Here is a 16,447-nt window from a genome sequence, read left to right as displayed (position 1 = left end):
CGGGTCTGAGAGCCTGTGAGACTGTGTGAGGGTGTGTGAGGGTGTGTGAGAGTGTGTGAGCGGGTCTGAGAGCCTGTAAGACTGTATGAGGGTGTGTGAGAGTGTGTGAGCGGGTCTGAGAGCCTGTGAGACTGTATGAGGGTGTGTGAGAGTGTGTGAGCGGGTCTGAGAGCCTGTGAGACTGTATGAGGGTGTGTGAGAGTGTGTGAGACTGTATGAGGGTGTGTGAGAGTGTGTGAGAGTGTGTGAGAGTGTGTGAGCGGGTCTGAGAGCCTGTGAGACTGTATGAGGGTGTGTGAGAGTGTGTGAGAGTGTGTGAGCGGGTCTGAGAGCCTGTGAGACTGTATGAGGGTGTGTGAGAGTGTGTGAGTGGGTCTGAGAGCCTGTGAGACTGTATGAGGGTGTGTGAGAGTGTGTGAGCGGGTCTGAGAGCCTGTGAGACTGTATGAGGGTGTGTGAGAGTGTGTGAGCGGGTCTGAGAGCCTGTGAGACTGTATGAGGGTGTGTGAGAGTGTGTGAGCGGGTCTGAGAGCCTGTGAGACTGTATGATGTGTGAGAGTGTGTGAGAGTGTGTGAGAGTGTGTGAGCGGGTCTGCAGTGATTGTTGAGAGTGGATTTATGATTTGTGTACTTTACCTCAGTGCTGACGCGTCTAACCATAAGAGGCTGAGGTAATAATGAAACATGCCCTTTTATAAAGCATTACGTGTTTAAACGTTAACAGTTCATTTTGTCTTTTCTTCTGTGATCATGCAGTTCTGAGATGAGAAGTGTGTGTGTGTGTGTGTATATACGCGTGGACAACAGCACGTTATTTTTAGTTGGGATGAGCTGCTGGTGTCAGTTTTATAGGCAACGCTGCACCACGTGACCGCAAGAGCACGTTTTTATAGGCGGCAAACTTCGAACCAATGCATTTGAGTCGAGCGGATTTAGTTTTTATGAAGCGCCGGAATCAATCGAGCTCTAAAAATCCTTGCTCATCATGAAGAAATGGTTATCTTCACCAGGGCTGGTGCTTTTTATCCTGTTCTCTGCGGTAAGCTCGGAATTCTGCTGTCTTTTGCTCATAAAGAGTAGACTGATGCTCTGACATCTGGGATCTGCTGAATGAAGTGGAATGTATAGACTTGCTATTACTGCGTGTGTGTGTGTGTGTTTGTATATATGTATGCATATATATATATATATATATATATATATATATATATATATATATATATATATATATATATGCGCGCGGCTGTGTGTGTTATATATATATATACACAAACACACACGCGCGCATATATGTACATATATATATATACATATTTATGACATGTGTGTGCTGTGCATGGCTTTTAATCATGTTACTATGCTGAAAGGAAGGATGTGGAGCATCATTTTTCTGATGAATGACTGAACCTGCTGGCAGTGAAATTGTTCCTTGAGTTGCTGGAGTTTAACTCAGTTCCATTTTGCTGGCTTGATAGGTCATTTTCAGGTCCACATCATCTTATCTATTTCATGCTGAGCCATTTCTAAAAGTATGTAGGTTACCCCGAAGCATCAAAGAATTTCCAGGCATTTCAGAGATGATTCTATGTGACTGACGGTGCAATACAGACTTACTGGTAGGATTCACACTCATTTCTAGCCTTCAGCCCCTTGATCTGACCACATCGCTTGCTTTGTGTGATCTGCTGCCAGATACTCTAAAACAGATTAGTATCACAGACGCATATGGTGGACGCTTTTTTTGGTTTGAGTTGGGTTTTTTTTTTTTTTTTTTTTTTGCACAGCACACACACTTCACTGAAGTGAACCCTACCTCCTACCTTTGAGACTATGTCAAGGGTCAGAGCTTTGCATTTCGGATATGTTTAGTTGTGTGGTTTTACTCTGATCTGATAAGGCTTTTAAAGATTTTCACACGCATGTACAGCCTACAAAGTTTTGTGCATCATCTCCGAACATTCTGTGGAGTTTCTGAATCCATTCATTTTAAACACGCATTAGACAGTGATATGCCTTGTGCAAACTCGTCTGCATGTCTAATTTAGTGGAAGAGACAATCATTAACCAAAAGCTGTTCCTAGAGCTGTAGAAGACAGCAGCTCTGTCCCCCAACCCTTTAATTCATAAATGAATGCGGTTTCGTGGTGCATTTGTTGGAGTCTTGCCTGGACGAACTCCAAGAAACTGGTTGCAAAATTTACAACGCTGTCATTATGGTTTGTGTTAGTGGTTGAGTTTGTGGCAGTTTGTTGTAACTGACAGCATGACCTAAAGCCAGTGTAACAACAGTTTGTGCGAATTCCCAGAAATGACTGAAGACTCATGGTAGATGTTTTAGTAATTTGTGAATCCTCCTTTAGTCAGAATTGACTCAAAGCGGATCAGATGAACTGACTTTTCTGTTGTTTGCTCTTCTTCTTCCAGATACCTCCAGCAAAGCCAGGGGCCTGTCCGCAATGTGAAACTGGTAGGCTTTTCCAGAGAAATCTTGGATTATTCTGAAGTGTCACCATGAGCAATTAGCATGGCACTTTGTGTTTTCATTGTTGCTATAAACATTATGTTGAAAATGACAGCCCTCAAAAGGTTAAACAAGTGATATCATAATAAATATTTTGGTATTTTGGTATATTTGGTATTTTGTAGACTTCCACAGAAGAGTCATGCATATGAAGTCATGCTCCAAACTCAGCTTGTGTAGTTGTAGGTTATATGCAAAGTTAGTCACCTTTTTCCCGGGGCATGTGTTCATGAATAGAATGAGCTTGTGTACAGATCTACTTGCCCCCCCACCCCAGGTATTGCGTAAATAAAGGAAATATCACCAAGCATCAGCATGTGCATACACGCCTTTTATAGAAAATAACCCTGACCTTCAACAAAGAGCAAACCCTTTGCAATATCATAGGCTTTTCTTTTCGCACACGTCATGCTAACTTTACTCACACAACACAAGTGTATTGAAGATATAGATTTACACTAGACATTTATCTGTAACACCATCTGAGTGAGCCTTTTAAACTAGAAAAGGACGTGTGAGAGGGAACAGGGCGTTTGAACAGTTACTCATTTGTAATATAGTTGACCCACACCCATAGTTGGGGCTACAGCTTTCCTTTTGACTGACCAAGAGTTAAATTGTATATTACACCCATTCTGAGTCAGGAGCTGCTTGCTGAGCTCTCCAGCCTAATCTGTAAATCTTTTAATACTCATCTTGTTTACCAGCGGACTCCCATGTCAAAGAAGATGCTTGATTTTACTGTCAGCGTTGGCTTTCTGAGCTGGCCGTTTGTGTTTCTTGAAAAAGAAAAGTTTTGCTAGTCATTTCCAGACAAGGCGTACAGTCATTGTGTGGTGCAGGTGGCAGCCTCATGGCTAGTTGTGTTATGACAACTGAGTTAAGTTAGTAAGAAATAAAACATGAAGGTGCATACTGATACTGCTCTGAAGCTGTCATTTTCTATTAGCAGCATCACCTGATGTGTTTTATTCCTCTTATGTCACAGCAATGTTTTTATGTATCAAAGAAGTGACACCTCATACTTTCTTCTGCAAAACAAATTAGAGCTATAAATATTCGTTCCCTCACTAGCAACACTTTTTTTCTCTCTTGAAGTTAAGATAAGACAAAGAAACGCAGCTTGTCGGGTTACAGAAAAACCGCAACAAGAGTAAACCCCTCTGGCTGGAAGATGGCAGAGAAGTTACAGCTGCACCTCACTGACATCGGAGACTCCTTCCACAAATGTTAAACAAATGTCTCCTTACAGAAAACTTCACCATATGAACAGTTACACACTTTTTTTTAAAATTCATTGCGGCTGCATTACTGTCAGAACAGCTGTTAGGCAGAAAAACAAATTTAATTAACACCTCCTCATCAGAATCCAGTATTCAACAGCACTGTGGTATAAATATAGATAGAGTATACCCTAAAAAGGCTATACTGCGTTCTTCTTTCTCTCAGGCTCTGTCTTGAAATGTGAAGCCGGATATTACAAATTTCAGAGGAATGGACAGGCCAGGTGTAACAAGTGCACAACACCTTGCACTGGTAAGAAAAATGCAAAGTGTGTATTACAAAATAAATTGAGATTAGGTGTGTGCTCAATCACTATCTCGTTTGTGGACTCGCTCTGTGTGTGTGTGTGTGTGTGCGTGTGTGTGTGCGCGTGCGCAGAAAAGAAAAATCTGATCCAAGTAACCGCCTGCACGACTACAAGCGACCGCAGCTGCCAGTGCAAACCCGGCTACTACTGTCCAAGTCCAGTGGCCGTGACCTGCAGGAGGGACTGTGAGCCATGCACCAACGGCTTCACCAGCACATCTAATCTATACGAAGCCTGCAAGACGTACACCGAGTAAGTACCATGCTCTGTTTTGAGATAATAATTTCTATCTGATGACATTACTAAGCTATCGTGCAGGTGTGAATCAGGATTACAGTTTATTATTGTTATACATGTAAATGCTTTTCTTTGCATATATCAGCTTGGATAGGTTTTGTTCAAAGGCACAACAGCGGCAGCCAATCAGTAGGCCAGGACCTTAAGCACCACTGCCCACCACCCTCATGAATACATCTCTGAAATTCCCTGAGTATGGGAGTTTTTTCATAACTCATATGCTGCTCATTACATGAGTGCTCGGGTGTGCATAACCTGTCACACCCAACACTAGCTCTGTGTGCTTAACCTTGTGCTGTGTAAATACGAAATATGAACGGAAACAACTGCGTCAGGTGGATTTTAGTGTTTGTCTCGTTCTTCTGGACGCATGTGCTCGTTCATTTACATACTTACTCTGAGCAAGACTCAGTTTCAGTTCTGGGAGCGAGGGTGTGCAGCTTTTACTTTCCAGATGTGTGAAAAGAAGAGTAATCATTTGTGCTATCTGGATCCATCTTGTTTACAGTGAGGGGACATTTTAACCCCGTTGGAACTAATTTAACATTTCGTGAAATGATGTTGAGTTGAGTCAGATTTGATGAAACGAGCTGATGAATTGATGAAACCGCGTAGATATGAAGCTTGCAGGACGAAGAAAGGCCACGTTCATTAACATGGGAGCGTTAATGTCTATATTCATATTAAAGATATATCGTGTAATATCTAATATCTAATAAATCTGATATCTTTTGTAGGAATAGGACCAACTAATTTAATAATCTACAAAAAGAGTGATGACTGCGGGAGCAGGTGGGAGAAGGAAAACATTTCTACGTGTAGTGTGATGCGAACTTTGGCTCTTTTCAGAGAGTCAGATCATTCGACAGAGTGAACTTGGCTCAGTGCTATTTTTTTTTTTTTGTCTAAACCAGAGAGGTTGTGATTTTTTTGAACAATGATTGGTCGTCTTTGCCTATCTAAGACTGGAATCATTTAATGAATGCTTATTCTACCTTTAATTAACAAAATAACATTATCTTGTGTTGCATTTTATGAAATGTATTTAATAATTGTAAAAATCAACAATGTACTATAAATAAAATAAACGTCCCTAAAAAGATTCATTTTCATTTATCCTTATAGTTGAGGTTAACAGAACAGCATTGCATACATATACAAAAACATGGCTCATATATGGGAGGTGGCTCTTGAACAATCACCTAAATGATCTAACTCACAGAGTCGACTCATTCGCGGATGACGCATCACTAATAATGTAGGTTTCATTCAGCTATAGTGAAGACACACTTCTCATGGCAGCCAAACCACTGGAGGATGATTCGCTATACCTCATACCTTCCATAATCTTAAACACTTGGAATTACTGTCATGATATTTCAGACAGACGTTGCACTCTTGCGCCACCTTTTAACCGAAATGTTCTCTATTATAAAGGGAAAACAGTGAGATTTTGACCTCATCCAGTATTTTAGAGTTTCCCAGAGCATAAAAATTAAACCTTTAAGACTACAGAGAAGATATTTCAACCAATAATTCATAACAAAGACGACAGTGAAAATATTGTACTGAGGTCATCACTTTGATTACAGCTGTTGTTTGACACGATCATGAGACGGAAATCAGGCTTCTTGCGTCATGGCACGCAAGGTCTACAGTTCTTCTCCTAGTCTGCACTTTTGGTAAAAAGTAAAGACCTGTTGTGTACACGTCATTGAGCACGCATGAATTTAACAAAATAGCATTTGTGACACAGGATCTGTTTATGTGTCTATACTGACAGTCATCATTAAATATGGGTGTCTGTAACATTGTAGCCTATATTAGATGGGACCTTTGAAGTATACAAACAAATATCTAACAACCAAATGCAATCAAAACACAGTATTGAATGTTGATTCTGTAGCAGACGTGGGTTCAGCTGAATTTATGGCTTTTGTAGGTGGGCTCTGTGAAAACCCCAACACCTACCATGTGTGAAAATGATTTTACTTTCTACTCACATGCTCTGTGTTTATGTCTCTCTCAGCTGTGCCAGGTTAGGGATGGTGGTGATTAAAGAAGGATCTCGCACTGCGGACCGTGTGTGTGGAAATCCGACAACCCATCCTAACCTAAACCCCACGACCACACCGTCCACACCGTCCACCACAACCCAGAGGCTCCCGTCCTCTACCTCCAAGTCCTACAGCATGCCATTAGTCAATAGGTCAGTCCGCACGGCGCCTCTGTTCAGCTCTCAAAACCCAGTCACGTCATTATCCTCTGAGACTACAGCTCCTCCAGGCGTGAGTGCAGAATTCGCACTGACTACAGGAAGAAAAGGTACGTACAGTGATGTAATAACTTTTGTATTATTTTGTGAGTATTTTTCACATCCTTCCCGGCTTGTTCTATTTTAGTAGCTATTGTGAAAGTTATGTTTTCTGGTTTCATGAACTGCATGAGTGTTTTTCTCGTTTCTCCAACAGAGGTCCCTGTTCCGCCGTCTGAGCCCCTTTCAAAGACCACTTGGATCTTTTTGCTTCTGCTGCTCATGTCCCTGTGTCTGGTGTCATGTCTGTCCTTAAAGTGCAAAAGCAGGACCATCAAGAACAAACTCGAGTGGGCAGGTGTGTACCCACAATGCATTGCACACACTAATAAAAAAACATTTTTAGGTATTTTTGTTGCAGAATTTGCAAATAAATAGCATGAGTTCCACATGATTTAAAAGTAAATAAAACAAGAAGCACATTTTTTGTGTGTGTGTGTGTGTGTGTTTCCGGTGCCTGATCCTGACTCACTTTGGCTATGCTCACAAGTGACACAAATCCGAATTGCTGTCTCAACAAGATCCGTCGTTTGATCTGATCAGGATTGGGTATACATAAAAATCGATCTTTTCAAATCGATCTAGTCCAGAGCCACTTTCCTATGTGATCCTACATACAGACTGGATACATATCCAATACAAGGCCACGTGACATGAATGTGAACAGTCAGATTGGGAATTCATGCAGCTTTTTCCCAACGTGCATATGCATATCACCATCATCCAGTGCAGGCAGTACAGCAAAACAACAATGGAGGATAGCAACAGCTACAGCTGTGACGATATTCAGTGGAAGGATGGAGAAATTGTTGACTTACACAATATGGCCAAAAGTATGTGGACACCTTTCCATCAGAGCCATATGTGGTTCTTCCCCAAACTGTTACCATGAAGTTTGCAGCACACAATTATATAGAATGTCTCTGTATGCTGTAGCATTACAGTTTCCCTTCACTGGATTTAAGAAGCCCAAACCTGTTCCAGCATGACAATGCCCCTGTGCACAAAGCGAGCTCCATGAAGACATGGTGTGTGAAGGTTGGAGTGGAAGAACTCGAGTGTCCTGCACAGAGCCCTGACCTCAACCCCACCGGACTGGAACGCCGAATTTGCTTCAGACCATCTTGCCGAACATCAGTGTCTGACCTCACTAATGCTCTTAGCACAAGCCACGCTCCAACATCTAGTGAAAGGGAGCAAAGGAGGAACAACTCCATATTAAGGCACATGGTTTTGGAATGAGATGTGCAATACTCGGGTGTCCACCTACTTTTGGCCATGTAGTGTCCTTGATATTTGCGGAATCAATTCATGCAAAACCGAAAAAAGGAACCTACTGAAACCGAGTACTGTCTGAAAACAATTGCTTAAGAAATTGATGTGCACATGCGTGCCATGTTCTCGTTAAAGACAGATATGGATCGCTTGCGGTTCTGAACCTTCAAAAGACACAGAAAGGACCTGAGCAAAAAATCAGAACGAAGCTTGGAATGTGAACGTAGCCTTTGGCTCCTCTTGCATGCTGGACCTGATTCCTTCCTTTCGCTTGGAGCTTCTGCACTCATGACTCATTTTATGCTGCTGTGGACGGTCTGCTGTGGATACCCTAAATACTGCACTTGCTTTAGTGCTTAATCTCTGTAGATGCTGTAGATTTGTATCTAAGAGCTGCTGCTGTAATCATAACAGCTTTCCTGTGCTCATCCCAGGAATCTGCTCATATTCTACCAAACATCTTTAACACACTCAGTATTGTTTGTCTTTACTCATTTACAGTGTTTACCATAATGATTTATAACCGCACTGTTCATCACCCAGACAAAGATGGATTCCCTCTCAAGGTTTCTTCCTCATGTCGTCTCAGGAAGTGTTTCCTCGCCATTGCTGCCACTGGCTCATTCACTGTAGCTGCTATATGAGAATGTCTGTTGTTAACAACCGCTGTACAAATAGAATTGAATCGAATATTGAATATATATATGTATGCAGCACACAAACACGCTCACTTATCATTTATTTATGCCTCACGTTTGAACCGGCTGCATTCATTGGTGGATTGTTTGCAACATTTCCCAAGCTGACTCATGCAAATCAGTTCACTGTGTGTTTTTTTTTTTCCACTAGGTCTGCATCTTGCAAGACAACTTTCCGCTAATGCCCACGTTACTCTGACCAGCAGAAATGTGGACGTCTTTTTATTTTCGTGGAACTGCAAATTATGCAACAAAAATACCCCCATATGCGTAATATATTTTTGATGAACAAAAGACGACGTCCTGTCTGAAATGATATGTTTAGAATTTGTACTTCTATGATCTTTGGCACACCTATTTGCCTAAAATAAACCCAAATGTGAGATTATCAGCACTTGTACTGGAATCTCCCTCGGTCTGCCTCTTACTGTAAACCACATTGCCTCAGAACTCACGTGCTCTCTTTCCCATTAAAGCACACGATGATAGAGTTTCAGAATTACATCCTAGCAAAAGCTTGAGACAACCTGAGAAACCACTGGAGAGCTTTAAGTAGTGCATTTTACACATTTAACTTGGGCATATTGTAATGAACTTTCACTTTATGACAATGCAATATTTAAATCAATCATCGGGCATTTATAAGAATAGGACATGCTGAGGAGAATCTCATTATTATTCTCTTATTGTCTCTTTAGGTCTGGCATTTGGAAGACATGTGAGTGACTTTTTGCTTAGTATTGCACAAAAATTCGAAGTCTTTTTGATGACACACACACAATCATCTCAAGCTCATTTCTGCTTTGTCTTGCTCTTTGCAGCAGCCCGTGTTACCCACAGCCAGCCCCAACCCGAACATGGAGACTCTGTTACCTGTGAGCAAGGTCACAGACGCAGTCCAGGGTCAGGGGTCATTTCCGGGGAAAAACCAGCAGGTCACCATGGAGCACGTTGGGAAAGCGGACGGCATCAACAACACTGTCGGTGAGGGAAGCTTATAGATTAGCCCTGGAGTATTCAAATAAAATTAAAGAAGGTCCAGCTACATAAAATTCCTCGCTTATGAAAGTTCGGATAAGCGACTGACATGACTGACTGGTGACAAAGGTTACCTTTTAATGTTTAAACATGAACAATTAGTTTATGGCAAAAAATGAGACAGTTGGTAGCGGTTTTGTTTTTGTAGTGGCGCTCCATGTTAAGCATTTTGCCACAGACTCTGGATAGATTTTAAATCTGATTCAGGGATTATAAATACATACTTCTCTTGTCTGTTCTGTTTTTGTCATCAACTTTTTTAAGCCATGTCATCAGTTCATTAAAGGGTAAAAAAAAACAAAAAAAACACTTCTTCCCTTTCTGAGCTAATGTCTCTTACCATGTGGCTAGTCTCTAATCTGATACCTTCAGCTAAATAATTGACTTTAATGCATGTGATTGGCTGAAACAAGCTGGAACAGGCGATCTGCTACAGAAGACATGCTGATTCATGTTTAGAAAACTAAAAAAATTATATTTTAGCAAGTGAAAATATCTAGAATATGGACAAATGCAAGATTATCAGCCTGTTTTTAGATGCTTTTACTCATCTCTCTACTCATGCTTGTAATTTTCTTATTCTACTGGCAGATAATTTTGCTTCTTCCTAGGAATGTTCGAGAATGTAAAATCAGAAAAATGATCTGCCAATAGAACAAGGCTATTTCAAGATTGAAACTAGTAATAAACATCCAGAAACAGATTAATAATCATAGATTTGTTTTTTTGTAATCTTATAAAAGGCAATACTAGATATACACTATTTGACTATATTCAAGATATCTTCACTTGCTAAGATTTAACATTTTTTTAAATCTTGCTAAAAAAATTTTCAGTGTATGTCTATTTTTTTCACACATTAATTGGCTCTGCTCCAGTATTTCTTCAAGTACTCTGTTTGTCCTGCTGAAATAGAATTTCACTGTAAAACGCACAGTATATTTAAATCACCTCATTATTGAGCAGAATATTTATTGGAAAAGATATTTCAGACTTCTTCCTATTCCTGGGGATGCGAATGATGGCAGGTGTGTGTGTGTGTGTGTGTGTGTGTGAATGAGCATGTGCATAACTATTTGTGCACACAGGTGAGGTTAACAAAACAAAAGGCCCAGACGCATGCTTTGTCGTGGTGTGTGAACGTTTGGGACAGTGTGTTATTTCAGCTTCACAAAGAGTTAAATGTAACATACTTCATGAAAGTTCATTTACTTTATCCTGGCTATCCACTGCTTCCCATTCCCTGCATTTCTTTTGTTTTCATATCACTGTTTATTTTTTTAATCATACACTTTGGCCGCTGGACTTCCTGACAGAGAGCACCACCAAGGCGAAACAGCATTTCCTGTTGTATCAGCCAAAATCGAGCATGTTTTTTGAAGTCCTGTTTTTGTGGTTTGGGAACGAAACTACAAGGATCAAGTTACAGAAGTGAAAATTTGTAGTTCCCAACAAGCATTTCAGTAGTGACTAATGTACAGAAATGACAGCTTCTGCAGCTCTCACTGGATGTCTTTCCGTTCCATATCCAAAAAAGATTTAAATTGGTGCACCAGTCTCATTTTTCACATGCACGTCTGAGTATTCTTTAAACTATTACAATACTATTTGGTGTTTCCTTTCACTATGTGCATTTCTCTCCCCCTACATGCTTCACTGTAGCTTTAATAGTAAAATGTAAGGGTTTAGTTTCTGTGTCCCAGATTTTTATATACTGTTATGGATAGACTGTTAATCATGCAGGTTACGCACTGAATCACACTCAATGCTTCTTGTCGCCGTAGGGTCTATATTCATCTACTCCCCCGGGATGGTGATCCTCGGCTCGAACTCAAATGAGAAAAAAGAAGAGGCGGAGACGAGCGGGGAAGACGGCGGCGAGGACACCTGTCTCATGAGTGTGCCTCAGCAGGAATCCAGCTCCCAGGAAGACTTCATCAGATTGGCTACACAGGAAGAACTTGGCAAGGAGCTGAGTATCCCAGTCCCGGCCACAAGCAAATGAAATGTCTGGGCCTGAACACCAACGTCGGCTCAAGCAAAGGACTGTACGCATCAGGATGGGCCCCACGTGTCATAGAGCCTCTTGGCTGGCCCGTGGCGTGTAGAAAACCCATCCTGTTACAGCAGCGAGACCAACCTCTGGCTGTGAATAGGGCTGAGTTTGTTTGTATAGCACTGTGACTTTCAGGGTTTTTTTTTTTTTCTCAATGTGGGAGGCAGTGTGAAGACAGTGACGGTGTAAGAAAAACTCCCAGGTTGCTATAGCGATAAGATGTACAGTAAATATTAATATACTAGAATATATTATAATATAATGATATTAGAAATATCAGTCTATTTTTTTAACAGTCATTAGACACCTTTGTGTTTGGGTACAGCTTCACCTGTGAGTTGGCCAGACAGACAGGCAGACAGACGGGCAGACAGACAGGCAGACAGACAGGCAGGCCAGCAGGCCACGTTTTACTGACGAAGTGTGGGTGCACCAGCACGCAGAGCTAAAAATACCTCAATGTGGGATTAAAAAGACTGCTGAATGTCAGCGACGTTCACTTTAACCCGCATGTCTAAGTCACTTATTACTGTCCATGTCCTGGCAGAACAGATTACAGATTCTGCTTCTGTTCTGTATTACTGCTGTGCAGTTGTTGTTGTTTTCTTTTCACGCTGTTTGGATTGACATTGATTTGGTAGGGTTTTTTATTATCCAAAGCATCTTATATGTTGCACAGCATCCAGCTGAGCAGTTGAGGCTCAAGAGCCTTGCATTAGCTTTCTGGCAGGTCTGGAATTCACAGAAACTTCTCATCACTGAGACTCATCACTGAGTCATCAGCATCCCATCACATGGGCACGGATGGTAGACATTTCTTTAGAAGTAAATAGGAACTCATTTTCATTTTAATTGGAACTCTTTTCCAGGTCTTTCACATTTGTAGGCTATTTATCATGTTTTATTCCTATCTACTAATTAGGAAATAAAACAGACCACGTCACGCTGTTGTAGCAAAATAATCGACTACGACAGCACGTCCTGAAGTATTTTATTCCACGTACACCACAGCAACTTGCCAAACAATTTTTATCTATTGAAGAATGACACATTATACTTTTTATCCATTTTTAGTTACATTTAATGTTGTGGAACGTCCGTTCCCTCACCAACCAAGAAGCCGCAAAATGTAGACTCCTCTGTCCTGAAGACTTTCCTGTTACAGCTTTACCTCTGGCTGTTACAAAGTGCTGGCACTGGAGACTCCTTCCATAAATGTTAAATAAGCTCCTCCTTAGAGAAAAGTTCATCATATCAACAACTGTACTGTAAGGACTTTACAAATTTACAGACTATACAAATGCTATGACTTTGCTTGTTGTTGAACTGAGTGCAAAGGGGAAACATATTTCAGTTCGGGAAAGTCTGTAGTTTTCAGACCTAGTCAAAATTTCACCATGTGAAGGGTTTTCCCAAGTCACCACACACACATATTCTGGTGTTTCAGTGAGTGGTTCATTTGAAACACACCTTCTCTATGTGTAAAACTGAGTCGGGGAGCTTTACATATCAGCTCACTTTGCTACGTGAGCAAAAAAAAAAAAAGAGCACTTTGCACACATAAAGCTACATTAACATACTCGGATATTTAGTGCTGCAGAACCCGTGTGCTAAAGTAGCTAATTTATCTAATGTTCATGATGAATGAAAGTTTGTTTATTGTAACATATTTTCCGAAGCTTAGCTATTGTTAAATAAATCACTGAGAATATACTTATGCCACTTGAGACTGCAATCCCACTTGTGTTAACCTGTAACAAATGAGAGCTAGTTTACTAGTAGTTACCTAGCTGGCTAGTGAGACGGGTAGTTGGCTACTGTTCATGGTAAATCAGGTCCATAAATATTTGAACAGTGACATAATTTCCATACTTTTGCCTCTGTACACCACCACAATGGATTTGAAATGAAGCAATCAAGATGTGACTGAAAAGTGTAGACTTTCAGCTTTAATTCAAGGGGTTTAACAAAAATATTGCATTAACTTTTTTTTTTTTTTTTTTTTAGAGTCCCTCCATTTCCACAAGCTCAAAAGTAATTGGAAAATTGACTGATAAGCAGTGTAATGGCCAGGTGTGGCCTGTTTCCTTGTTATTTCATGAAATATGGAGATAAAAGGTCTGGAGTTGATTCCAAGCGTTGAATTTTTATTTGGTAGCTGTTCATGGGAACTCTGAATATGCCGTCCAAAGAGGTGTCGATGCAAGTGAAGGAGGCCATCACTAGGCTGAAAAAATAAAACAGATCTATCAGAGAGATAGCAGAAACTTTAGGAGGGCCAAATCTCCATTCTTCTACATTCTTAAAAAGAAAAACCCCTTCAAACATCTAGCCAAGTCAAGAACACTCTGGAGGAGGCAGGCGTATCATTATCTAAGTCTACAATCAGGAGACGCCTTCTTGAATGTAAATACAGAGGGTTTACTTCACGATGCAAACCGCTGGTAACACTCAAGAACAGAAAGAACAGATTAGATTTTACTCGGAAACAGTTCTTGAACAAGATTCTTTGGACAGATGAAACAAGATTAACTTGTACCAGAATGATGGGAAGAGAAGAATATGAAGAAAGACAGGCTCATGTTTCAAAGCATACTACATCAAAACATGTGGAGGCAGTGTTATGACATGGGCCAATGGAACTGGGTCACTGGTGTATTTGATGATGTGACTGCTGATAGAAGTAGCAGGAAGAATTCTGAAGCGTATAGAGCTGTACTTTCTGCTCAGATTCAGTCAAGTGCTGCAAAACTGATAGGACGGCGCTTCACAGGACAGATAGATAATGACACAAAACATAGCGCGAAAGCAACCCAAGAGCTTTTTAAGGCAAAGAAATTGAATGATCTTAAATGGCCGAGGCAGTCACCTGACCTCAACCCAGTTGAGCTGCTTTTCTCTTCCTGATGACAAAACCGAAGGCAGAAAGACCCACAAACAAGCAGCAACTGAAGGTGGCATCAGTAAAGACCTGGCAAAACATCTCAAGGGAGAAAACTCAGCATTTGGTGATGTCCATGGGGTCCAGACTTCAGGCAGTCATTGACTGCAAGTCCAAGTATTAAAAATAATCCTAATATTTATAATTATGTTAGTTTGTCCAATTACTAGAATACACTTTACCAGACTATCACATCTTGACTGCTTCATTTCAAATCCATTGTGGTGCTGTACAGAGGCAGAAGTATGAAACTTGTGTCACTGTCCAAATACTTATGGACCCGACTGTATATTTTGATGTTTTGGTTATGGATAATAAAGTCCAGTTCACACCAAACATGTTCTTGATGGGGTTTTTTTTAGTCGTCTTTTGGACAGAACAGAACATTCTTCATTTCAGTCATTGTTGTGAGGTTTGGGACTTATGTGTGGAGATATCTATCCTGCTGCATTTTTTTAATGTGCTGTGTCATTTCACGTGTGCACATGAATAAAGCCAAAGCGTTAACTCCATACAGACCACTGTTTCATTTACATTTTACATTTTACATTTATGGCATTTGGCAGACGCCCTTATCCAGAGCGACTTACAGAAGTGCTCTGAAGTCTATCAAAAATACATTCTGATACTGGCTCACTAGGTCACAAACTAGGAATACCATCAGTCCAAAACTCTGTTGGGGAGGAAATAGACAAGCGCTCAGACAATACATTCTTTTTGTTTTTTGGTTTTGGTTTTGTAAGTGCTAACTTAAGTACTTTAGGAGGAGGGAAGTCTTTAGATATCATTTGAAGACTACCAGTGACTCAGCTGTTCGGACGTCTAGGTGGAAGTTCTTTCCACCACCTCGGTGCCAGAACAGAGAAGAGTCTCCATGCATGCCTTCCTGACAGATAGTGAGACCAGTCGAACAGTGGTTTACTCATTTTACGTAAAAGAGTTCAAATTTATAACATACGACAAGATAACAGGTTGCTTGTTTACTACTATCTCATATTTTACTCATATATTACTACTATCTCATATCTCAAAGTGCTGTAACTACAAATTTACATGATCCAGATTCGACTGTTGCCACCGACCGCAAGCGCTTCTGAACTACGAACGCGTGTATGAAGCTGTGTGAATGGGATAGAACGCTGCCTTTATCTATGTTCACACTACGCAGACATTTCCGGTCGAATTCTAGTTAAGATCGAAACTCTGTTTTTTGAAAATCCCTGTCGTGTCTAATGTGTCAAATGCAAACTAGCTTACTAGTTATGTAACTGGTTAGCTATTTCGGATGACAGGAGGTGCGTAAGGGCGTGATCAGTTTAAATTTTTGAAGAGGGTAGAAGCTGTAGAAATGTTTCTACAAACTTTTTAGTAGTTTTTTTCCTTCTTTAAAAAAATCTACGTAAACTATTTTATTGTACGGAATAAAACACAATGATTATTTTCCAGTAGCGGCACACGCCGAAGTGTTTTATACCACAACGACTACAATTTTTTTTTATTTATTAAAGAACTACCCGTCATACTTTTTATCCTTTCATAGTTACATTTAGTTTTGTGAAGACAACTTAGTTCCTGTTCACTTATGTTACAGCAGCTATAAACAGTCATTCCTTCACCAACCTCTTTCTTCTTTCTCTTGAAGTTAATAAGACAAAATCACACAACTTGCTGGGTTACCAAGAAACCGCAACACGTGATCTCCTGTCCTGTCGGAAA

At 40.6% G+C, this 16,447-nt stretch overlaps 1 protein-coding gene across 5 annotated transcripts in view; it reads left to right on the top strand.

Annotated features, from left to right (window-relative positions):
* Positions 1-15,225, top strand: part of LOC113537836 (tumor necrosis factor receptor superfamily member 8) — a 32,641-nt gene extending 17,416 nt beyond the window's left edge. For 4 of the 5 annotated variants that reach the window (XM_034314110.2, XM_034314108.2, XM_034314109.2 and 1 more), the window contains exons 9-16: positions 2,425-2,467; positions 3,971-4,057; positions 4,184-4,364; positions 6,439-6,734; positions 6,881-7,021; positions 9,395-9,414; positions 9,518-9,680; positions 11,519-15,225. In XM_034314110.2, coding sequence (XP_034170001.2) covers positions 2,425-2,467; positions 3,971-4,057; positions 4,184-4,364; positions 6,439-6,734; positions 6,881-7,021; positions 9,395-9,414; positions 9,518-9,680; positions 11,519-11,739 — 1,152 coding nt within the window. In that variant the 3' untranslated portion in view covers positions 11,740-15,225. Of the gene's footprint in view, positions 1-2,424; positions 2,468-3,970; positions 4,058-4,183; positions 4,365-6,438; positions 6,735-6,880; positions 7,022-8,847; positions 9,415-9,517; positions 9,681-11,518 lie in introns of those variants that run through there. The other variant, XR_008300581.1, reaches the window with a different exon arrangement.
* Positions 15,226-16,447: the final 1,222 nt, after the last annotated feature.

Source organism: Pangasianodon hypophthalmus, chromosome 20 (genome assembly GCF_027358585.1).
Source record: "Pangasianodon hypophthalmus isolate fPanHyp1 chromosome 20, fPanHyp1.pri, whole genome shotgun sequence".
In the NCBI taxonomy this organism is placed as follows: domain Eukaryota; kingdom Metazoa; phylum Chordata; class Actinopteri; order Siluriformes; family Pangasiidae; genus Pangasianodon; species Pangasianodon hypophthalmus.
The sequence above is the reverse complement of the archived record's forward strand: the minus strand, read 5'-3'. Positions and strand labels throughout refer to the sequence as shown.